Source organism: Echeneis naucrates, chromosome 15, assembly GCF_900963305.1.
Source record: "Echeneis naucrates chromosome 15, fEcheNa1.1, whole genome shotgun sequence".
Taxonomy (NCBI): Eukaryota; Metazoa; Chordata; class Actinopteri; order Carangiformes; family Echeneidae; genus Echeneis; species Echeneis naucrates.
The window spans coordinates 4,153,817-4,176,063 of record NC_042525.1 but is presented as its reverse complement, the minus strand read 5'-3'; the positions used below and the strand labels follow the sequence as shown (position 1 = coordinate 4,176,063).

The following is a 22,247-nucleotide window of genomic DNA, read 5'->3' as shown; positions in this document are numbered from 1 at the left end:
TAATGCATCAAATCAAAATATTATCTCAAGGCACTTTACAGGTAAAGGTCATGCTCTGACAATGATAGAGAGATAATGTTAAAAAGATCTACCGCATGCCTAATGCTGTACTGAAATAAGGCTCAGATTTACAATAAAATGGATTTTGACACAAAAGAATAAGAAAGTTATTGACAGCACAAACATTCTCCCAATTAAATCAAACAAACAAACAAACAAAAACTTAATACAGAAAAAACAGGGCAGTGCACATGTACAGTGTTAACAGATATACGTGATATAAACAGATATAAAAGCAGACAAATAGTGCAAATAAATTGGATTGCATAATCTTCCACTTAAATCACACCATTGAATATTCAAGTGATCTTTATAAAAACAGATACTGAATTTAAAATATTTTCTCAACTTCCCTTTGTAATTGATATGCATGATCAACCATAATACCAGTCCACACAGCACAACCCTATTCAACTCAGAGCCCTTCATCAGGTGTAATGCGGAATCCCCCATCAAATCTAATCTGTCATCATCCACATTTTAAAAAATTGGAAATGTATTAATTTCTACCCAACTCAATTGTTTTAGGTAGTTAAGTTGGGTAGAAATGAGTTAATTTAATGTAAAAGAAGCAGAGACTACATCTGTTTTAAAAGTTAAGTTACTAAATATTACACCATGAAACTAATCTAACACTATCAGTGTTAATGTCACATTACTGTGCCAATGCTTCAGACATTCAAAAAGACCATCATCCAAGTGCTTGTGTGGAAACAACAGACATGATATTGCTCTTTGGTTTTTCTGATCAGACTGTCCTGCTGCTACGGCGCACTACTGTGGGGCTTGAGAGTTGATCCTCTGAATGCACTGTTCCAGGTCGGACTTGATTTTACTCGCTTCAGGTCGGTGTTCTGGCTTCATACTCAGCATTGCCTTAATGATGACGTACTGCAACATAATGACACAGCCGCTGAGATATGCTAAAAAAAAAACTGTGCAAGTTTAACTACACATGTGCAACCTTGGAAGGTACATATAAAAAAAATAAATAAATAAAAATCATTGCTTTATTTCCTCCACGTTATCATTTAATAGAGATATTGTTGCTTTAACAGCCTGTAAAGAAAAGCCTGGTGTGCAGGACTAGAGAAAGAGGAAGATTTCCCCTCAAGGAAACTGATTTCTCTACCAGGTGTGTGTGTGAGATTGGCTTTTACAGACAGTGAAGGTATCACTGGATTGGCTGGAAGATTAAAGAGCAACCATAATAAGCTCTGCTGGTCTAAGCAATTACTTTACCGCAGTTCAATATCGGTTATATTCATCAAGATTTGAGCTATGAGGAAGAACTTTCCTTCCTTCCTTCCTTCCTCTAAGGAACAAATGTGTTCATTTCCTGAGTACCACAGATCATACATTAATCATTTAATTTTCTGAGCATGAATGTGAATCAGTAAATTCAGATCAAGCCGGAGACAGATCAGTGTTTGCGTCAGCCATTGTTATCATCTTTACAGTTGTGGTGTGGTGAGTCGGAGTGATTCCTAAAATAATGTATCTACAGTCATTGTCCTTTAGAGGGCCCTTCATGCTAACCTTAACCACATAACCTCAAAATATGTATTCATCTATAAAATGTTATTATTTATGCTATGGGGAGCAGCTTTTTGTCAACATAAAGGGAAATGATGATGTGTAATAACATTTGATCGTCAGGGCTTGAATAACACCTTGACCACACATCTGTTTTAAAAAATTTGTGTGGACCTTTATTAGAATAATGTATTCCCGAGGCCCTAACCATTACAAATGAGCTTTAACCCTTAACCCCATTAACTGATTCACATCACAAAAGCATAGAAAAGAAATGTTGATATACCTCTTCAGGAAAGGTGCTTATAAAGTCAGTTTTCTGAAATTCCGATTTCCTGATGTCATCCCAGATCTGGAAGTCAGAAAAAAATACATTGCGGATGAACGTGTACTGCTGAAGAATTAACAACATTAGGAGGAATTAATGAGTCACAACTCACTTTGTCTTTTTCATGAACAGTCTTGATTTCCCAAAAAAGCTCAAAGAAAATCAGCCCCGAAGAAAAGACATCAACCTTCCGGTCGTAAGTCATCTCACTCTGAAATATGAAAACATCCTCTTAACATGGCAGTAAAATGTTTCTCCTCATTTACAGCTGATCCTTAATCCAACATTTTTATGACAAAGTGTCAGACATAGTATTTTATATTATGTCCTTGCTCGCAGTTCTTTCTTCATTAAAGTTTCAATGAACATGATTGTGTGTTTAGTATTCCGGAGCAGAAATGACATTTCATTATCTTTTTTATTACTTGCCAGCTTTTCATAAAACTGCAGAATCTAAAGTTAATGTCCATACAGACCATCTCACCTGCTCAGGAGCCATGTAAGATAGAGTTCCCCTTCCTTTACTTCTCTGAATCTGGTCCTCAGCATCATCATCATTGTCTTCTGTCACCAGACCAAAGTCTCCAATCTTCACAACTCCATCCGGCCCAAACATGATGTTGGCAGGCTAACCAGGGGGAAAAAAATTAAGTCATGTACTTGCTCTATTGTTTGTGATTTTATGGACATCCTCTCACCTTCAGGTCTCTGTGGATTAGCATCTTGGAGTGAATGTACTTGACTGCACTGATTATTTGCAGAGCAATGTCCAGAGCCTCTTTTCTTCTCTTGGAGTTTTGTGGAGAAACTTCGTTCCAATCATATATCAAGTTTTCGAGTGTCTTGGCTTCACACAACTCCATCTGAATATAGAGGTACTTTCCAGGAGAATTACTGGAAGACCCAGAGCTGTAAGAATGGAGTTTATTTTATGAATAAAGAAATAAAGCAAAAAAAAATGTTTGATCTTTGTCTATACAAACATTGTAAACAGAGAAACAGCTGTGCATGCAGGACGACTGGTGTACTCACCCATCATGGGGTACATGCTCAGAGCACGTCAGCATATTGTAATTCAAATGACAGCAATTGGGGATTAGTCTTTTCAAAGAGAAACTCTTCTGATTGGCCGTACTACAAATACACATCCCTTTGTGCCAATATCAGGGAAGCATTTCAGAAAGATCTTAAAAAGGGTCTTAGATTTATCAAGAAGGCAGGCAATGACCGCAATGTCGGATGTTGCTAAAAATCACCAGACAAACACTCATGGCTTAAAAAAGGCAGCTGTAATTTTCCTGCTACGCCTGCCTTAAATTAGTCTTGAATAATCAAATTAATCTTACTGTGATGTGCTGCAACTGTCATCTGAATTATCTAGGTGGCCCCCTTTATCCGCCACCCAGCAATTGTGGAATCGAACAATGTTGTTGTGATTCAAGGTAGACAAAGCCTCGGCCTCCCGTGAAGCTTTGCTGATGCTTAAAACACGAAGAACAGAAGTTAAATCCTTTCAAGATCGGTTTACTTTGTATGTGAAATTGTTATCTTACACAATGAACAAAAGAAAAACAAACAAAAAAAGTATATTTTAACTTACTCTTTACAGAAGATAATCTTTAGAGCATAAATCGTATCCAAAGGCTCAAATTTTGCCTTGTAGACACGGCCAAATCCTCCTTCACTGATGAGCTCAATTAAGCGACATTTACATGTCAATTCTATCCTGTTGAAGCAAAATATATGATAAAGCTGCTTGCCCCATGATTATTTTTGAAATACACAACCAACTAAACGCCATATGAAATGGAGTGGCATGTCGTTTAAAAATCAAAACTTCCAAACCCATACATTTTAGGTAATATTGGCTCCACACCCAGATCACTTCCTGAGTTACTTTCTTCAGGAGTGGGCACTTCCTTAAATCAAGTAAACAGTTCAATTTAGATTTAGCAGATTAGCAGACACTTGAAAAATCTATGATGAATGCAATGATTGCAGAATCTCTGTAGTCAGTTTACCTCTTTGCTGCTTTGACTGGTGTTTTCAACATTTTCTGGAGTTCTAAGACAAAAGAAAAAATAAATATCAGCAATAATGTTGAGATTTGTGCTATAATATTATGTTTTTTACCTAAGAGTGAGTGTAATGATGACTTACCCTCTTCTGGGCTTCACATCAGGATTTTGTGCCTTTACAATTGGTGTAAAAAATAAAATGAAAAAGAATCTATCAAAATATTATCAAGAATTTATTGCCATATTGGCATCCTTTTATAAAAAGGGAGGATAATCCAAAAATATTACACCATCAGCTGCAGGTCAAGGACTTTTCTCCTCTGCATCAATGAGACACACTTAACACACACACACAAACACACTTAACCATCACCTTCATATTTCATCCAGGCCTTTTTGTGTTTTCTTGAAAATTTAATAACAGACCTGAACCATGGGATGGTTTGAGGAACCACTTTTTGCCACACATTTTGATCCGGCATCACAGGACTCCCTACGGCAAAGCAAAGAGAGTCATTAGTAAAAGCTGTGATATGTTTGTTGAACACACTCACGACATGTCAAACGCTGTCTTACGGTTTGGTTTTGGGTGTGAGCTGTTTGTCAGGTGCACACCCATCGGACACAGCTGTACAGAGGGAGACCTTGAAGACATAAATGATCACATAAATGAATTTTCAGGATATTACCTTGATTTGCATGTTTTACAAAAGCTGCTTCAGACATTACAGAGGAGGTTTATGTACTTTAACTCACCTCTGCTGGCTTCTTTTCCCGGGCTTTCCCAGTGGCAGTGGGGGGGTGCTTCTCACTAACCACAAAGTTACAGCATTGTGCATGACAAGAAAAAACTTCCATCAATACATTTTTAAAGTAGACTACAGAACCACAAAGGACTAGTAATGCAGAAAGGAGACTTACTTAGCAACAGCTTGTCCCACATCAGCGAGAGGTCTTCCACACTTTGGTTTCGTTTTCTGATTAAGTGGTGCAGAATTATTTTTTGCCACACTTTCTCTCTGAAGCTAAAAATAATAAAATAAAGTCAGTGTAGCAAAAACACTCACAGGATAGACAAACTAGTCAATGAAATGCGCTTCAGTTTGTGGCTTTTCATAAGTGAACACACAATCGAACAAGCATGATTAATATCCATACCATTGTCCCCAAATTTTCTTTCTCATCCCATTCTCTTGGTGCGCTTTTCGCTGCATTCTGCTTGGCTTTCTTTTCAGTCCTCCCTACACCAACGGGAAAGACGTCGTCATTTGGGCCGTGGCCACTGACGAACCTGGTGAAGAATTGGTAAAATTTATGATTATTGCAGGCAAAAAAAAAAAAAAAAAACAACTTACTAAAATGCTGCTTTGTTAGTTTGAAATGAATTTCCCAACCAAGGAAGGGTTTTAGTTTAATAAAATGATGGATACATTTCAAAGCAGCAGCCACTTTAAGAGCTGATGAAATTCTGGAAATAGACAAGGAGAGCTGATCAAATGCTTCCCCTCTTCTTAGCATAGGAAACAATCTAATCCACACTCTAAAATTTCAAAATAAAATATTATACATGAATAAACAAACATTTCTTCATTCCCCACTATCTCCAAGGGGAATTTAAGTTTGGGCTTAGCCACAGTAACATAAGTCTAATAACAATGAGTTTGTTGAAGCAAATATCAAGTGCTCTGCAAGTCAGAAAATAAAATACAAGAAAAAAAAAAGATAAATTATAATACTATTATATTATATTTTTCCATTTTCTAAACAAAATGGCCAAACTCTATATTAGGGTGACCATATTTCGATTTCCAAAAAAAGAAGACACTCGGCCCAGCCACAAGATAGCCTGCTTAAATGATACTCACAGTTTACTCAAAGATTTGACTTTTCTGATCGTTTTGGAAAAGATAAGGACTAAAAATCCAGCGTAAATATCTGCAGTCTCCCGATCGATGACGTAACCGAAAGTCTCAAACAAACAAACAAACAAGCTGCAGGAAAACCTAACTTAAATACGTTTAAACCGATAAACACACTAGTTTTTATGCTTTTTTTTTAGCAGTATGTTTGGGGTAAATAAACAAAACAAAGATATAATTAAGTGGTACACGTCTGATTACAGCTGCGTCATTCGCTAGCTTACTAAGTGAAAATAAGTCCTTTACTAACTTTTCAGTCCGTCTTTGTTCGTCCATCGGACCTTTCAGATCCGACCCGGGTCTCGGTTCACAGTCCCGCAGCTCAACCACATCGTATTTTTCCCCCATGTCGACCTTTAAGAGCCCTGAAGTGTGCACACTGCTGCGGACTCTCGTGTTGCAGGAAACCTTTTTGAATTTAAAGTTCGTGCCACCAACTGTCGTCACTTCCGCTTTGTTTTGGCGCCACTCTTTGGGGCCACGTGACTTCTCTGCGTTTTCCTCGCCAAGTTCTTTACCTCACCTGACCTTTCCCTGCAATCCGCTTCTTCTTTGACTTATCTGATATTTAATTTTCTTTGATTTCAAAATGCAACAAAAAACAATTTCTCCATAATGTTCTCCTTTATTTATCCTTTTGTTACATGTAACTTTGAGTCAATAACTTTTATTCTTACTTATTGATGCTATGCTACATATTAATGATAATAAATATAGACTATAAATAGACTATGTTCTCTGCTGGTTTATATAGAATTATATCTACAGATATATAAACTGTAGTTCAAATTTTTAGAAGGACAAAATGAATGAATGAAATACAATTTTGTTCAGGGTAACCCTTTTTTTATTATCAAAAGTGAAAGCCCCCCCCCACAAAAAAAAAAAAACAACAAAAACAAACAGCCCATTGAATAAAAACTGTTGGATCTGAGTTTATCTTTAACATGATTATTCAGAATAAGAATTCATGATAGCTGAAAGAGTTTTTTTTTTTAAATCACAATACATTTGATGTTAAGTTTCTTTCAATCTGTTGTGTACATGTTGAAGCAAAGTAGAGTGCCCAAACTCTAGACCACTGTTGTATGTATGAGAGCATGTGTTAGGATTTTAACAAGAGGCCTTGTGAGACTCTTCGAAAAATATCTGAAGTTAAATGGCTAAATAAGTGCAGTTATTATTAGCCTCTAGCCACCAAGTCACACAGTAACAGCAAATGAAATAAGTTCACCAATTCATTTTCAGGATTTATCTCTTGTGATCATTAAACTGTTACATTTCTGTCATGCACGTGAATTTCCGCCAACTTTTGAAGCTTAATTTTCACATCACTGGCTTCAGGTCGGTCTTCGGGGTGTGTACTAAGCATCCGTTGAATGAGTCGTTTCTGTCAAAAAAAAAAAAAGAATGAAAACAAATATCATAAGAGCTCAACACTTTTACCAACAACAGTCTAATCAGGTGGACTGCAACATTATTCAAAATCCCACCCTCATTCCCACAGTCTTGTTTAAACTATAATTCTTGGAAGCTTTCCAGATTAAACAAGGAAATGGTTCTACCTCGTGAGGAAAAGCTGATGCAAACTCTTTGGGGAACTTCTGTTGTCTGGCATCTGTGAAAGTCTGATGTTCAAACAGTCAGAGGACATGTGTTAGTTAGTCACAATATTAGTTTAATCTGCAGAACATTGAAACTAAATAGAAGAAAGACCAGATGCATTTTGTTGTATCATATCTCTTGTTTTACACAGATTTTTACATCATACAGCACTGGTGTGAAGATTTTACATGTGACAGCCTTTCTAATGTTGAAACTTTGTCAAGGACAATTTTTGGTGACACTATTTTAATGTATGTTGTGCTGGTCTCACCAATGCTCGTTCTGTGCAAGTGGAGACTTTCCAAACGAGTTCCAAGTAAATCAGCCCCAAAGCAAAAATGTCCACTTTTCGGTCGTACTTTTTCTCCTTCACCTGTAACATAATAAAAATGCAGTGAAACATCATGTTTATACTGTAACCAAAACTCAAAGCTCCATATCATGGAGATGAGCAACCCACTCAGATAAAAACTAGTCATGACATCTGTTTTGAAAGCATTCTCGTGTTACCTTTACATCCTAATTGCATTTACTCATTTGAAACTGAAATGAGAGGCATCAGTCCGACTAGGGGCAAAGTTATGTACTGTATTTTTCAAATGTGGATGAATCTCTAAACAGGAGATTTGATGCATGAAAGGACAGCAAGAGACAACACTGGCTGCTCTGACTGTAAAACTGGGAGAGCTGGTAAATATGGCAGGCATAGACACTCACGTGACTACAAGTCATGGATTATAGAACCAACATACATCTAAGAAAAATAAGGGTATATTAATAAAACTCTATTGTCAACATAGATCATCTCACTTGTTCAGGAGCCATATAAGATAAGGTTCCTGTGTTTGTTCTCTTTAAGTCTTCGCCATCATCATTAGTGTCTGCAGTGACAAGACCGAAGTCCCCAATCTTCACAGTTTCATCCGATGTAAACATTATGTTGTCAGGCTAACCAATGGAAAGAAAGAGCAACAATTAAAACAACTTATTCTAAGTGTAACAGGACTTAAACTTTAACATGGGTCGCTTTGAGAGGTAATTAAAGCGACTTCAGGTGGGTTTTATAGCTATATCCATCTTGTTAAAGCAGAGAATTTATACATTTCTTATTGATAAATTGATATTTATCCATTATAAATGTTAATGATGAGCAACCAAAAGTCATTGTTAAATGGCAGAACGTTTATGGTCAGTAGAGAAGCAGAATTTTTGCGATTTTTTTGTTTCACCTTCAGGTCCCTGTGGATGAGATTTTTGGAATGGATGTACTCGACTCCTGTGAGTATCTGCTGGGCAATCTTTAGACTTTCTTCATTTCTCTTTGGGTTTGGAAGTTTCTCCTGATTCTTTTCTCTTATCCACCTTGTAAGTGTTCTGTTCTCACATAATTCCATCTTAATGTAGAGGTACTGTGTTGATGAATTAAGGGCACACCTAAAAAAATTAAAAATAAAACATGCACTATTGCAGCTTTGATTTAGTAAATAGTACAGAAACATATTGTGCGTTGATGAGACTTACTGGGAATTGTCTGCCTGAATGTTGTGTTGGTAGCTTGTTGTCTCCATCCAACAAGTGAAATAACGAACAATGTTCTGGTGTTGAAGTTCTGATAATACTTTCACCTCTCGTAGAGCTTTTCTGATTGAACAATTGCCATTTAATAATGAATACAATGAAATAATAATGAAATGTTCTTCTGTTTGTACCGATAATAGCTAAAGTGTACATTGAAATTTTAACTTACTGTTTGGCTTGAACAATCTTGACAGCATAATACTTATTCAGCAGTTTTTCTCTGGCTTTGTAAACAGCACCAAAGCCTCCTTTGCCAAGAGGTGTTATGGAGTCAAAGTCAGCTGTAAATCTGTAGAAGTTAGCAAAACATTTGATGAAAATATCCTGGTAATGTTTTTTTTTTTTTTTTTTTTTACATGACTGCAATTCAATAACATAAAAAACAAAAACTAAAGTAGTCTTTTAGTTTTTTCATACCTTGATGGGGTCGACTTGATATTTCCAACAGCAGAAGAATAAAAAAAAAAAGAGATAAATATATTATATAGACTCATAATGTAAAAACAAAAAAACAACAACAACAACAACACCTGAATTAGAAGGAATAAATGGCCTGAAGTTTTATACTCTGCTTAAATTATGAGTTTCATCTGTCACATTAAGTTGCTACAGCAAAAACAAATCTCTATAGATGAAGTGACATCACAACTAGTTAATGGTTTTGCAATTAGAAAAGTTTAAAGAAAAGTGTGCAGACTCTTTTCCTGAGATATTTTGAGGTACATATCTGTGTAAGTAAGTGTGTTACTTGGTTTGCACGTCTCCTATTTACTTAATTTTGGACAGTTTTGTTTTTTTGACTGAACAAACAAAGACCCTTATGCCATGACTTTTCCTATGCATAATACGCTGTACTTTTTTCTGTCACACAGCTTATAGAAAAAAAAACAAAAAACAGACCTGATCATTGGATGAGTTTGAGTCAGAGCCAGTTGCCTCGCTTGGTGACTCCCTTGAGCAAAACAATGATAGATTATGCAACGATTTATCCATTACTTATCATTCATTTATTTACTTTAGCTTTATCTACTGCTCTGAGCTTTAATACTTGTGTGTGTTGAGGAAACCTACCTGGAAGGCGTTGTTGACATGCTGCTTGGTGGATCACTTTGAGACACAGCCGCCCCCTACAGCACACAGAATTTGTTACTCAAATATGCAGAAGTAGCTGGGTTTATAATCCATTAATCTATTAGGATGAGCACAGCCACTTCCTGGCTCAAAGGGTTTATGATGATAGCTTTCAAAATATGAGCATGCATACTGTGGTGTCCGTGCTGAGAAATGCGACCAACTGTTGCAGAAAGAAATCCAGTCTGGGCAAACAGAGCCAAATAAAAACTTTCACATGCATTAATAGTATGTAGAATAGACTGGTGATTTATCTGCTTCAGATTTCTCTTTTTATATCAGTACTCACATTACTGACCTGAGACCTGGACGGGCTGGATGAATCTCTGAAGATTACTGATTCACTGAAATTGGTTGGCGTGCTAAAAGAATACAATAATGGACTTTTCTTATTATTTAGTATTCTGGTAGTGCAGTTACACAGTTATAATGTTTGTCAAAAATATGCTCTCCTGTCAGCAAATACTTGCCGTCTACTTGGTAGCGCTGAGGTCCCTGTTGTACTCTCCTCAGACTTCATAGACTCCTGAAATGTGCAGAAAAAGAGTTTGATGCAATGTAATGACGTAACCATCTCGTGCCATCTCAGTTGTGGCCACTGAAAAGATGTTACCATAAAAATTACTCCTATTTGGATAAGGAGGCAGTAGAAGAAATTAAATACCTCCCAGCTTGATTCAGACAGATCTTGAAGAAATTTCCAGGCCTCCTCAGCTGCATTCTTTTTAGCTTTTGTGATGCTCTTACCCTCTGCAACAGGATATTCCCTGTTGCCAATCACTACTCTGTAGAAAAACCTGTTTGGTGTTAAAGAAAAATTAATCAATAGTCAGCACAGTGTGTTTTGAGTGAATGTGAATGTTTATTCCGGCTAAACTCACAGAAGATTATGAGGTGGCCCGCGCCTCTCCACTTCTTGGAATGTATAGGAGCGGCTTGTTTTCTGACAGTAGTTGTTGAGCTCAGCTACGTAATTTCTCTCTGTGAAGCTGGTGTCTCTCATATCAAAGCTGCCATAAATAAATTAAATTTATGGAATTGATTTCAATTTGATGGAGAATTCCCAATAAAACCATTTATTGCTAATTGTGACAAACTCACCTAATATCCAAAGCTTGAAAACGTTGACCCAATGATGATGTACTGTTGTCATTTCCATTTGCACCCTGGGGAAAAACAAGAGACACACTAGAACACAATACACTTTAACTTCTATTGCTGACGCTTTCTACTAAAGACACTAGTGTCTGTCAATACAAACTCACCTCTACATTTATGGCATCATGCACATGCTTTGCTGCTTCCTCCTTGGCTTCCTTTTTTGTTCTTCCATAGCCTTCTTGGTACTCCGTCTCACCAACCACAAAACTGCAACAACTAATATAACACAACTGTTTTATTTGATGCATTTTAAGCACTTTGCAAACCCCCTTAGAATTAGGACCTAGTTTGGAAACTTACTGAACAATATTATTTTCTATAGGTTTAGTTGACTCCAGAGGCTTGAGGGTCAGCTTTTTCTTCTGGCAATATTCATTAAGCCAACATATGTAGTTGATGTAAGTGCTCCTGGTTTGATGGCTGGATGAAGTGGAAGCTTCTGTTTCTGTATTACTCTGTCAAAATAATAGTTATACATCAAAGAAAAGGCCTGCTACGTTGTAATACTACAAGGTGCTCTAAAAGAAACAATAATCTTACCGAATCAATCAGGTCATGAGATACATTCTCCTTCAAGCATTTCAGGACATTTTTAGCAGCATTTTGCTTGGCTTCCTTCTTGTAGGTGCCTCGGCCTTCTGGATAGGGCTTACCATCAAAAATCACCCTCTGCCGGAATCTGTTGCATCAGATCAGTTCAGTCGGTGATTTAAAGCACACACAATTCTGACTTTGCAGGAATTGAACATTCGAACACATCATCTAGGTGTATAGAGAACTGTTGGACTCCTCCCTGCTCATCGCAGAATAAAGCCTTGTTCAGCTGTTACACAATTTTCCTACTCTGTATTCTTTTCCATATATATATATATATATATATATATATATATATACACACACACACACACACACAAATATAGAATATGGCATTTATATAAACATATACATATACACACACACACACACACACATACAGAACAGTAGTGAGCAATAAAAGGAAACTTCAATGTAAGGTATCTCCTATTTGTGATGTTTTCTATCATTCCTACATTATTAACTTTCAGTACATTCAGTTTGATGATATATTGAGATACCACGTCCTGGTTTATGGAGGACTAGCTGTCCTTTCAGATCTCCCTGCTAAGACTCACCTATTTCCCGGAGACATCTACATAATAATGCGCATCTGAGACACAGACATGAATTCAACTTACATTTTAGCGTGATCAGGGCCTTCAGAGCCGCAGTCTTCGTATTTCGGCACACAATTAGCTTTCTGTGAAATCCTGTTCAGTTCAGCCACGTAGTCTGCGATCGCCATTGTCGATGACGCAGCAGAATTTAATCTTAAATGAAATTAAAACAGACGATCTAAGTGCACCAGGTTATCAGCTGTTCCCTCAGTCCCCCATCAAGATGCGTCTCCGACAGCTCAGCTTTGAGCTTTAACACATAAGTTTCGATTTCTTCGTTTCAGTGTACTGTATCTGAGTTATTGAAACTGAAACTGGAAAAAAAAATGAGCCAAATACGTCAATAAATTTTTATTATGATCCTTTTACTCATCATCCAACTTAATGGACAATTGAGACACAGAGGATATTTGGAAACTTAAATAACTTAAATATAAATTTAAAGTGAAACTTAACTATAATATGCCTCTCATCCAGGCAGATTAATACCTTCCTTGAATTGTTCCACTCACCTCTCTGTCTTTCTGCTGATCCCTTTTTGATTTACTTCCATAAGATGTGAATTTGTGAGGGACCTTCAGCTCCTTTCGCTCCATGCTGAGTCTCGACTGATTCAAATACCTTGACTGTGTTATTCTTGAATGAACCTTGAATGAACTATTACAATCATAACAGCATAACAGAGCATAACAAAAAAACACCCAAACATATTTCTTTTATTTTATTTAAAACCCCTTTTGTGACCCGATGCCAAGAGCTGCAAATGCAGCCATTTGTAGTTTTATCCACTGGATGCCAGATCCAATGGCAGTGCAAGTGACAAGTTACAAAACAAAGGGTGTAAAATAATATAAAGTGTAAACACATTTTAAAATGCCAGTTTTAAAAGTAATTCAATGCTTACTTGTTAAAAGTGGGTAATGGAATCGTACTACTTCATTTTATCAAATGCATGAGTTTACAGGCTTTTTTCAATCGAGCATTATAGATTTAATGACCCAGCACAGCTCATATTAGTTCATAGAATATACATCACTCTCCAAGTCTCAGACTTACATGAGGTACTTACAAATATCCAACTCAATGAATGGGGTATCTTTCCATACTTTGAATGCTCTTGGGTCATTCAAGAGACATTTAGGAGGTAGTAGTGAACAAACTTCACCACTACACTAAATATAATGAATTAACATTAATATTGTCAATCAAATGTCAGTCATGCAAGTTTTCTGATTTTGGCAGTTTCCAGTGTGGCCTATCACGTCGTGGTTTAGAAAAGATAAGCATTCAAAAACGTTCCAGCTTGAGCATTTCCTCGTGTTAATTAAACTGTCCTTCTGTCGCAACACATAGTTTTGAGTTGCTCATTTTTGTGGATGTACTCCTCCAAGTCCGTCTTAACCTTAGTAGCCTCCGGTCGATCCTCTGGCTTCTCACACAACATTGACTTTATAATTTCACTCTGCAACAAAACAAAAACACAGAAAAGTAATGATCTCAGAGTTATCAAAACGTGTTGCTAATGTATTTGAGGTCTGTTCCCTTCTAGCGTACTTTACCAGCTATCAGCTGTCTGTTGTGCTTCATGTTTTTTTAATGTTTATAATATTACGTATAGACTTCTGAAAAATTCTGTCGAGTGAAAGACAAAACAAAAGTATTGTACCTCTTGTGGGAAATTTTTATAAAATCCTTGAGGAAGTCTCTGGTTTCTCGCGTTGTCCCAAATCTGGAATTGTCATGGATTAAGGAGAAGAAACACACAAATATCTTAAGTTATGGCTTTCTTTTTTCTTTCTTTTTTCTTTGACTTTCAGGACACTTTAGCAACACTCTGTAAAGTCTCAAGGGCAGCTGTAGTATTTATATCAATCGGCTAATGTGCCATTTCAAAGGTAATCAGGCACCCAAATCAACATCATCTCGTCCATGCACTTGCCAGGCTGCTCGTGCTTACAGAGTTGCAGGGTGCTCACATTGTGGTCTCACACACACTCAGCAATGTTACATTTTTCACATCACAAATTAACTGTAAGTCCAGGTCTTACTGGGAGGAAGCCAAAGGGAACCACACAAGCACACGGATAACTTATATACATCACAGCCATCGCTAATGTTCTCTTGAACTTGCTTTTTCTAGCATGTGGCAAAATATCTGATGTAAAAAGGGCCAAAGATATTCCGTCGACAATTACAGATCCATCATTTGACCTGTCAAGTCAAAGCAGGTTGTTCTTAAAAAAGGTTATTACAGACATGGTGTTCAGTATAAATCATAATTATTTAATGTATTTCTGAAAAGCTCACCTCTTTCTTGTCGCCAGAGAGATTCCACAAGAGCTCAAAATATATCAAACCTAAAGCAAATATGTCCACTTTTCGATCGTAAGTCTTTCTGTTTTTCTGTTACAAAACAAGAACACAGTGTTGACAAAAGACTTTGGATGTACAGCAGAACTAGTCGTTACCATCAATGCATCTGTTTGACAACGAGTGTGTTATAACACAGAGGAATCGTCTCACCTGCTCAGGAGCCATGTAAGATGGCGTTCCTTTGTACACGGTTCTCTCAATCAGGCTTTTAGTATCATTGTAGTTCTCTGCTGTGACCAGACCAAAGTCTCCAATCTTCACCACTTCTTGTTGGTAAAACATGATGTTGGCAGGCTAAGCAGAGGAAAGAAATGAACAAACCACGATGCAGATTCATGGCGTGTGGTGCTGTGATGCAATAACTTATGATTTCATCTTCTCACTTTCAGGTCACGGTGGATGAGCATCTTGGAGTGAATGTGCTCGACCCCACAGATTATTTGCTGAGCAATGCCCAGACTCTCTTCTCTTCGCTTGGAGTTTTGCAACGATTTTTTCATGTTTTGGGTATTTTTCTCATCAAGCCACAGTCTCAGTGTTTTGTTGTCACACAACTCCATCTTAATATAGAGGAACTTTGTCGAAGAATTACTGGTTGGCCTAGAAAGGTAAGACTTGCTTTCAATTAATTGTTTTTCAATCACATAGTTCCATGCTTAGTTACTAAACAGAGTGCCATTAAGGATTTTAATAAGTAAACGAAACTTACTGTGAATTACTGCTACTATCAGCTGTACTATCCCATTGGTACGCCGAGTCTTCTTGCCAACAAGTGTAATATCGAACAATATTGGGATGAAGGAGTGTGGATAATGCTTCCACTTCTCTTAGAGCTTTTCTGATCCAATGCAAAAGAAAACCATCTGTAAGATTTTTTGACATAAAACATGACATAATGCTCATATAAAAAAAAAAAAAAAAAAAAAAACTAAAAACAAAACAACTTACTCTGTCTTGCGGACAATCTTTATAGCATAATACTGATGGACCAGTTTCTGTTTCGCCTTGAAAACGCAACCAAAAGTTCCTTTGCCAAGGCACTCGATGGAGTCATATTCTGACGTAAATCTGCCATAAACAAAAGCATTCTCAAACCAAAGCTGAAAATATTAAATGACTTTCTGACTTTCTTTATGTAGTTATAATATGCAAATATTACAATGTAAGGTTTTCATTTTCCCCACCTTGACTGTACAGACTGTGTTGTTTTTTTCTCATCCAGATTATTTCCTGCATTCTTGCTCTGAAAGTTGACCACATCCTGTATGGATAACATTAAGTCATAACGTAGGTTAGAAATTAAAATTACAAATAAAATTTACAGTCATAATTATAAACTTGTGCTTTACCTCTTTGCTCTGACTAAGAGAATTTTGGAAATTTGCTGCAAGTCTAAGAGGACAAAAAAATCAAAAAATCAGCGTCGACAACAGGTAAAATGAGATTTGTCGTTTTGAAGTGAAAAGCTTACTTTATCTTGGACTTCACATCTGGACTCTGAGCCTTTGTAATAGGAAATAAGAAAATATTATACATTTTGCAACCTTTAAGATTTGAGAATTTTCCAATATTTAGGCACAAATTCCTCTTTTTAATAAACTGTTGAACTCCCGAGTGGAATGCAAAAATGTGATCGGACTTTTTCACATCTGCTTCCTTGTTTGCTTCCATCTGAGGATTAGTATTCCGCTAATCTATCAATCCGTTAATGGCATTGGGATAATCAACACCGGATAACTTATTTGATTTAAGAAGTCAATTAAGCAATTTGGGAAATAACCTGAAGATTTAAACAAAAAACTAACCTTGTTGCTGAAAAGTTTTGACGGACTGGTGAAAATAGCTGAGTCACTTGTATTTGGCGTCATACTTGATGCAGATTGGAGAACAGAGTGAGACTCATTAGTAAAATATTATGTATGAATGATGAATGTTGCCATTTGTTGCTCTCAGTTTGTGCCTTACAGTGTGTGTGGTAGTTTGGTTGGCCGGGCTGGGCTTCCATCATCAACGTCAGACACTGACTGATAATTTACCTGAAAGCACAAATGATGCGTTCATTTGTTACACAGCATCAGAGTCTCGTAGTTATCAGCCTTTGGTGCAGCATTACTGTGATATATATATATATATTATTTTTTTTTTTTTGATTAAAGCACATACATTCAGAAGAACCACACCTGTAAATGGGCAGCTGTGTCACTGAATTGTTTATGTTAATAATATATTCTACCATACAAAGAAGTATAAAAACCCTGGAGCTGCTCTGAGCCTCTTTTGAGGACTGATGTGACGTTTTTCCTTCCCTCCATAAACTTGTTCTGTTTATGTCAGTCACCTGGACTGTCATGTCACCAACGGTACATCTCATTAAAAATACACAATAAGGGCAACCTGATAGCCGAGTCATACAGCCGCATACCGTGTTGGTGCAAATGCTCTGTCCTTACCTGTCTGTCTACCACCCCACAAAAAAAATAAAAACTTTAATGAATGAGTGAAAATATACGGCTCATTCTTACATTATCATGCCAGGGTGATTATAATCCACACCAGCATTATGAAAATATGGTACATGCAGTTTTCTAAAGCACATTAAAAATCAACAGTGTCGGGAAGAAGCTTAAATGGTCGTAGAGAGTGAAGGCTGTGAAAGTCGGCCACAGTAACGATACCAAATTGCAGGAATGAAATACCTTGCTATCCCAGTCGGACTGTTCTTGAAGGGCAGTCCAGGCCAGCTCAGCTGCTTTCTGTTTGGCTTCCTTGACATTCTTACCCTCAGCCACAGGGTATTCCTTGCTGTCAATCACCAATTTGTAGAAAAATCTGAGCAGAGAGGAGGAAATATTTTGATCATTTTGTCAAGACTCCTCTCTCATTATGTCTCTTCTGGTGACAGAGGGCCAGTCGTACTCACTGTGGGTTATGTGGTGGGCCGCATTTTCTCTCTAAAATGTAATCATGAGAGCACTTTGTTCTCTGGCAATAATGGTTGACCATGCTGATAATATTTGGCCCTGTATACTCTCCACCCTCTGTCTTGACATTTATGAATTTCATTTTATCGCTGCAGAGAAAAAAAAGGAAACCAAATAAAAAAAAAACTTGAAGAACCAAACAGTATGACACTATAAATTGCCACTCACCAGATTTCTGACACACTGTCGTTCAGTTCTTGCTTTTGATTACTTAATGTGCCACCTACAATGTCATCTCCAGTCTCCAACACACAACAAAACAATTTGATTATCATTCACCGAGTTGTGTGTGGCCAACACTGGATAAATGAACTTGGCCATTGGAATTTAAATGTATGTAACAACTCACCTCTGTACTTTTACTGCCACATATTTCATTATATACAAGCCTTGCTGCTTCCTCTTTGGCTTCCTTCTTTGTTTTCCCATAGCCAGCTGGGTACTCCTTATCGCCAATCACAAAGCTACAACACCTAATATTACACATACATTTTATTTTATGCCTTAAAAAATGCATAGGCAATAGGAATGTTTTAGAGTGCATTGTGGAGACTTACTGAGGAGCGTTATTTGGTCCTAGTTGGGTTAACTCAACTGGCCTTATGCTCAGCCTGTGCTTCTGACAGTATTCATTGAGCCAACACATATATTTGAGGATACCTGCCAGAGGAGGAGTTGCGGTGGAGGCTTCTGGTTCATTTTCTGTCTGTCGAGAAAACAGCATACATCATGTAAGCAGGTCGATTTGGATTTGCCTTAGGAATACTTAAAACCTGAGTCATGCAATAGGTGAATAAAACAGCATAGTATTCTCACACAGTTGGCTGCTGCGTCCAACAGGCTTCTCAGGGCATTTTTAGCTGCGTTCTGTTTGGCCTCCTTCTTGTTCTTCCCTGTGCCATCAGGATACACTTTGTCATTCAAGACCACTCTCACACTGAACCTGAGGAGAATTTAGAAGATGTGTTATGATGCTTGAATGTGGGATATTAAGTAGTCAGGTGGCTCCAGACTTAAAATGCCCTGAATATGATGAAATTACAGATTCAACATAGTTACTGGACAATAGTTAGGCCCTTATTTGCAAACTAAAGATGGCAATTTGATTTTTTTAAATTACATCTGAACTTTTATTTATTAAAATGTAGTAATTCACATGTGGAAACAAATCACTTAGATGTTATAATGCACTGACTGCATATTAAAAGATTTAATGCCGGGGAAAAGTGACACATAAACGTGCTGCATTATGAGAGATCATCCCAAATGAAAACAAGCATGACAATTCGCATCGAAATGAAAAGATACTATGCTTTAACTTAACAGGGCTCTGCCCCATTCAAGCTGGCCATCTCTTCCCATAATACTTGCATTTGTGGATTTGCAGGCCGTGAATCCCAGCTGTCATTTTAATAAACTCACGTTTTAATATGATCGGGGCCAACTGAGCCAACATCCTCATATCTGAGCTGCGAGCGCGTCCGCTGCGCGTACTCGTTTAGTTTGACTACGCTGTTTTCTGCCTCCATTATAAAAAAAACAACAACAACAAACGAACTAACAGCAGCTAAGAAACTCAGATGACACGAAAACTAAAATGTCTGAAAGGTCCATTTTCTTCGTCTCGGTGCAGCCAGTCAATGTCTGCAGTTTCGTTTTCTCCGTCAACGTCTCGCACAACATGGTGCCTTCAAATGACGTCCGCATTATCAAAACCGGCTCAATAAATTCACCGCGGATCCAATCTGACACAAATATGTCTGTAAGTGATAGAAAGGTGTTCATGAATGTTGTAAGAAGGGTACTCATTCCTTAAATTATTGTTCTTGATAGCTATTTATATTTTAATCAAAATACTGTGGCTGAGTTCCCCACCCTGTTTGTTGGTTGGCATCGAGTAACTACAGTTCCCAGAAACCCACAAAGTTAGCATCAGCAGTGAAGGCTCATGGGATGTGTAGTTTTATACTTTGAAATTATTTCAAAATTTTCAGTGTTATCTAACGTTAGAGCAGAAAAAAATAGCCATTGACAGTAACAGTGAACTATCAAATACAGAATATTCGTAATTCTTGTCTTCTGCCAAGAAGAGATAATGACTGACATCAAGTAAAAACTGGAATAATCACAAAAGATCCATAACTACATCGGAGTTGAGAGCTACGTTTTCTTGTTTTTGGTAAGAAATTCAACTGATTTACCGGATCACAAGTTGCTGAATTAAAATATTACATAAGATAACGAGGTGGAAGTCTTAAAACATTTATTGAAAACAAACTTTTTCAACATACAAATAAGAAAAATGTATGATTAATTTCCCACAGGATCTCTCAGTGTAAAAATATAAAATAAAATAATAACAATGATTTCTATAGACATCCACCAAATATTATAAACAGTGATGGTCTTCCAGAGACAGATTATTCAGATAGGATGAATATATCTTCCTGCAGTTGTGGTCAGTGTATTGCTTCTACTGCTTATTATAGTTTAATGAGCCTCTTTCATATTGTAAAATTCTGTCTGTATATATTTTTTTTTAGCTGTTTACTGTTTACACTAATAAGGTCAAGGTCAGTCATGATCTGCCGCTGTATCCCCAGGACAGTTAGAGCTTAAGTCCTCTTCATCTGTAAAAAAAAAAAAAAAAGAAAAAAAAAAAGAAAAATTATTATCCATCAGTAGAGATAATAAAGCAGTGTTAAAGCAAAAGCCATACTGTTGCCCATTTTACCATTATAGGTCGTCCCACACCATATGCAGTAAAAATGGACTCCTCTCACATAGGATGTCAAAATTTGCAGTTTGTCACTGGACTGTAACAGAGAGAAAGACAACAAATGTATTGTATATTTCAGACACCACATGCCAGTATGTCGTATATTTTGTACTGGTGGAATCTGCTGTTACTAGATAAAAAAAAAAACTGACACCAAATTTATGCCCCAAAAATAATTACAAATTAATAAATAAGAAAAAATAAATCAAATGAGATATTTCAAAATGACATGTTTACTGTCATTGGCTCCATAATCATTTGAAAAGAAATAATTAAAAAAACTAAAGTTAATACTCACAGATAATTCCACAATCTCCTCGTCCTCTTCCTCCTCCTCCTCCTCCTCCTGAACAGCTTCCTCATCATCGACATCAGCTGTTGGCCAGTACCATTGTTCTCTGGGGACAGTGATGCCCTGAAATAAAAGGAATTATAATTATATATATCTTATAATCCATCTCGTCGCATTAATCTCTAGTACTTTTACGGGCATTTTTTGTTATTTCTTATTGTTGAACACTGACATCCTGATATGCCAGTGCCATTTAGAAAATTCTTGCAACCTTCTGACTGTCGAGCTGTTCACAGGCTCGCTGACTCCTTCTGAGATCGCCTTCAATCTTTCGCTCATCTCGCTCTGTCCTTACTCTTGATCTGGAACAAACATGCAGAGGATTAGACACAGACTATAAAACATTTGGTGCCATGCATTTTAATTACAGCTGCAGGCTTCACCTGAAGTCTTCCAGAGATTTGCTCTCGTTCTGTTGTTTGGCTCGTACTTTCTGACGGTAATGTTCAAGTTCCTCTTCAGCTTTTCTTTTCTTCATCTCTTCCATTCCAATGCCACCTCTGTCTGATTCAGCATACACAGAAAAATACAAGGTATGCCATTAGCTGGATTGCATCTCCTTTTTCACCGTATTCTCTTACAAAAAAAAGAAAAAATTGCCCACCGGTTTTGATGTTCAGAGGAATCGGATCGACCCTCCCTGCTCCTAAAGAGTGAGCACAGTGTCATATTAATACACTCATGTGTAGAGAAACAAAAGAACAAGAAACAAAACAATAACAAAGACTTGCCCTCCTTTCCGAGGCCTTGACCAGCTTTGTAACCCATTTTCTGCAGAAGTGCAAATCCCTTATTCTCATTGCTGATGGAGCTCTGCAGAGCTGCTTCCCGACTCTCCTTCTCCTGCTCCTTGTAGGTTTTCTGCCGGTTCTTTATGTTCTTCTCCTTCTGCTGCACCTCCTTCTTCATTGCTTCTTTTACCCGCCTCACCATGTTGACTCCTGGTTTCACATCTTGTCTGACGGACAGGGGAACATCTGAGTTAGTTATTATAGTCGATAGGAGCAAACCGCTAACTTTTACGCCACTGCACAACCAACTACACGACAATTTCGGCGTTTTAATTCAGACAAACAGACACACAAGAGAACTCACATTTGGCTGAGAAAAGCATCAGACATGTAGTCCTCTTCCTCGTCTGACATTCTGGAGAGAAACGGCAACACAAACACACAAAATAACAGATAGCACCTAGCTACACAGTTGGGCGACTGTATTAGCTTCCCACGGTGT

General features: G+C 37.3%; 4 protein-coding genes across 8 annotated transcripts; all 4 read right to left on the bottom strand.

Moving 5' to 3' along the window:
• LOC115055313 (interferon-induced, double-stranded RNA-activated protein kinase-like) lies at positions 1–6,252 on the bottom strand. The gene is made up of 16 exons (XM_029521028.1): positions 6,112–6,252; positions 5,101–5,233; positions 4,864–4,967; positions 4,699–4,753; positions 4,519–4,586; positions 4,369–4,435; positions 4,085–4,116; positions 3,946–3,988; positions 3,776–3,843; positions 3,525–3,650; positions 3,271–3,405; positions 2,623–2,833; positions 2,409–2,552; positions 2,037–2,135; positions 1,883–1,948; positions 1–951 (listed from the first exon to the last, which is right to left on the bottom strand). Exons 1-16 carry the CDS (start codon positions 6,207–6,209, stop codon positions 835–837), a joined length of 1,566 nt encoding a protein of 521 aa, XP_029376888.1. The 5' UTR covers positions 6,210–6,252; the 3' UTR covers positions 1–834.
• Positions 6,253–6,792: 540 nt separating this feature from the next.
• Positions 6,793–13,210, bottom strand: LOC115055312 (interferon-induced, double-stranded RNA-activated protein kinase-like). The gene is made up of 20 exons (XM_029521027.1): positions 13,042–13,210; positions 12,551–12,682; positions 11,877–12,015; positions 11,637–11,791; positions 11,441–11,552; positions 11,277–11,341; positions 11,057–11,185; positions 10,840–10,972; positions 10,646–10,701; positions 10,465–10,537; positions 10,116–10,171; positions 9,945–9,996; positions 9,462–9,475; positions 9,214–9,333; positions 8,988–9,107; positions 8,696–8,900; positions 8,277–8,414; positions 7,738–7,839; positions 7,427–7,489; positions 6,793–7,251 (listed from the first exon to the last, which is right to left on the bottom strand). Exons 1-20 carry the CDS (start codon positions 13,080–13,082, stop codon positions 7,129–7,131), a joined length of 2,028 nt encoding a protein of 675 aa, XP_029376887.1. The 5' UTR covers positions 13,083–13,210; the 3' UTR covers positions 6,793–7,128.
• A 17-nt stretch (positions 13,211–13,227) lies between these two features.
• Positions 13,228–19,559, bottom strand: eif2ak2 (eukaryotic translation initiation factor 2-alpha kinase 2). 2 transcript variants are annotated; one of them, XM_029521026.1, is made up of 19 exons: positions 19,306–19,559; positions 18,700–18,826; positions 18,441–18,589; positions 18,233–18,356; positions 18,052–18,125; positions 17,823–17,972; positions 17,599–17,731; positions 16,868–16,938; positions 16,708–16,771; positions 16,374–16,405; positions 16,252–16,294; positions 16,087–16,163; positions 15,851–15,970; positions 15,612–15,740; positions 15,286–15,502; positions 15,053–15,196; positions 14,837–14,932; positions 14,196–14,258; positions 13,228–13,991 (listed from the first exon to the last, which is right to left on the bottom strand). In XM_029521026.1, the coding sequence occupies exons 1-19, from the start codon at positions 19,410–19,412 to the stop codon at positions 13,854–13,856; spliced, it is 2,058 nt and encodes a 685-aa protein (XP_029376886.1). In that variant the 5' UTR covers positions 19,413–19,559; the 3' UTR covers positions 13,228–13,853. The 2 variants fall into 2 exon arrangements, 1 of the variants encoding a protein (XP_029376886.1); XR_003841674.1 differs by having other exon boundaries at positions 13,906–13,991; positions 14,196–14,740.
• Positions 19,560–20,055: 496 nt separating this feature from the next.
• gpatch11 (G patch domain containing 11) lies at positions 20,056–22,245 on the bottom strand. 4 transcript variants are annotated; one of them, XM_029521545.1, is made up of 8 exons: positions 22,110–22,245; positions 21,736–21,972; positions 21,619–21,650; positions 21,398–21,518; positions 21,226–21,316; positions 20,961–21,077; positions 20,618–20,699; positions 20,056–20,513 (listed from the first exon to the last, which is right to left on the bottom strand). In XM_029521545.1, exons 1-8 carry the CDS (start codon positions 22,157–22,159, stop codon positions 20,458–20,460), a joined length of 786 nt encoding a protein of 261 aa, XP_029377405.1. In that variant the 5' UTR covers positions 22,160–22,245; the 3' UTR covers positions 20,056–20,457. The 4 variants fall into 4 exon arrangements, with proteins under 4 accessions (XP_029377405.1, XP_029377407.1, XP_029377406.1 ...); XM_029521546.1 differs by having other exon boundaries at positions 20,057–20,513; positions 21,619–21,660; positions 21,746–21,967; positions 22,110–22,242; XM_029521544.1 differs by having other exon boundaries at positions 20,062–20,513; positions 21,619–21,660; positions 21,746–21,972.
• Positions 22,246–22,247: the final 2 nt, after the last annotated feature.

Excerpts from the sequence above, each read along its gene's own strand:
- eif2ak2 (XM_029521026.1), bottom strand. The coding sequence starts at position 19,412 with ATGGAGGCAGAAAACAGCGTAGTCAAACTAAACGAGTACGCGCAGCGG. Across the intron at positions 16,295-16,373 it reads GATGTGAAGTCCAAGATAAA|ACTTGCAGCAAATTTCCAAA; the intron begins GTAAGCTTTTCA and ends TTGTCCTCTTAG. Across the intron at positions 14,259-14,836 it reads TCTCTGGCGACAAGAAAGAG|ATTTGGGACAACGCGAGAAA; the intron begins GTGAGCTTTTCA and ends TGACAATTCCAG.
- gpatch11 (XM_029521545.1), bottom strand. The coding sequence starts at position 22,159 with ATGTCAGACGAGGAAGAGGACTACATGTCTGATGCTTTTCTCAGCCAA. Across the intron at positions 21,519-21,618 it reads TCCTCTGAACATCAAAACCG|ACAGAGGTGGCATTGGAATG; the intron begins GTGGGCAATTTT and ends ATGCTGAATCAG. Across the intron at positions 20,514-20,617 it reads GTGTGGGACGACCTATAATG|ATGAAGAGGACTTAAGCTCT; the intron begins GTAAAATGGGCA and ends TTTTTTTTACAG.
- LOC115055312 (XM_029521027.1), bottom strand. The coding sequence starts at position 13,082 with ATGGAAGTAAATCAAAAAGGGATCAGCAGAAAGACAGAGAG. Across the intron at positions 10,538-10,645 it reads TCAGCGCTACCAAGTAGACG|CACGCCAACCAATTTCAGTG; the intron begins GCAAGTATTTGC and ends GTATTCTTTTAG. Across the intron at positions 7,840-8,276 it reads CTTATATGGCTCCTGAACAA|GTGAAGGAGAAAAAGTACGA; the intron begins GTGAGATGATCT and ends ATTATGTTACAG.
- LOC115055313 (XM_029521028.1), bottom strand. The coding sequence starts at position 6,209 with ATGGGGGAAAAATACGATGTGGTTGAGCTGCGGGACTGTGAACCGAGA. Across the intron at positions 4,587-4,698 it reads GGGAAAAGAAGCCAGCAGAG|GTCTCCCTCTGTACAGCTGT; the intron begins GTGAGTTAAAGT and ends TATGTCTTCAAG. Across the intron at positions 2,834-3,270 it reads GACAGTTGCAGCACATCACA|CTCTGGGTCTTCCAGTAATT; the intron begins GTAAGATTAATT and ends CCATTCTTACAG.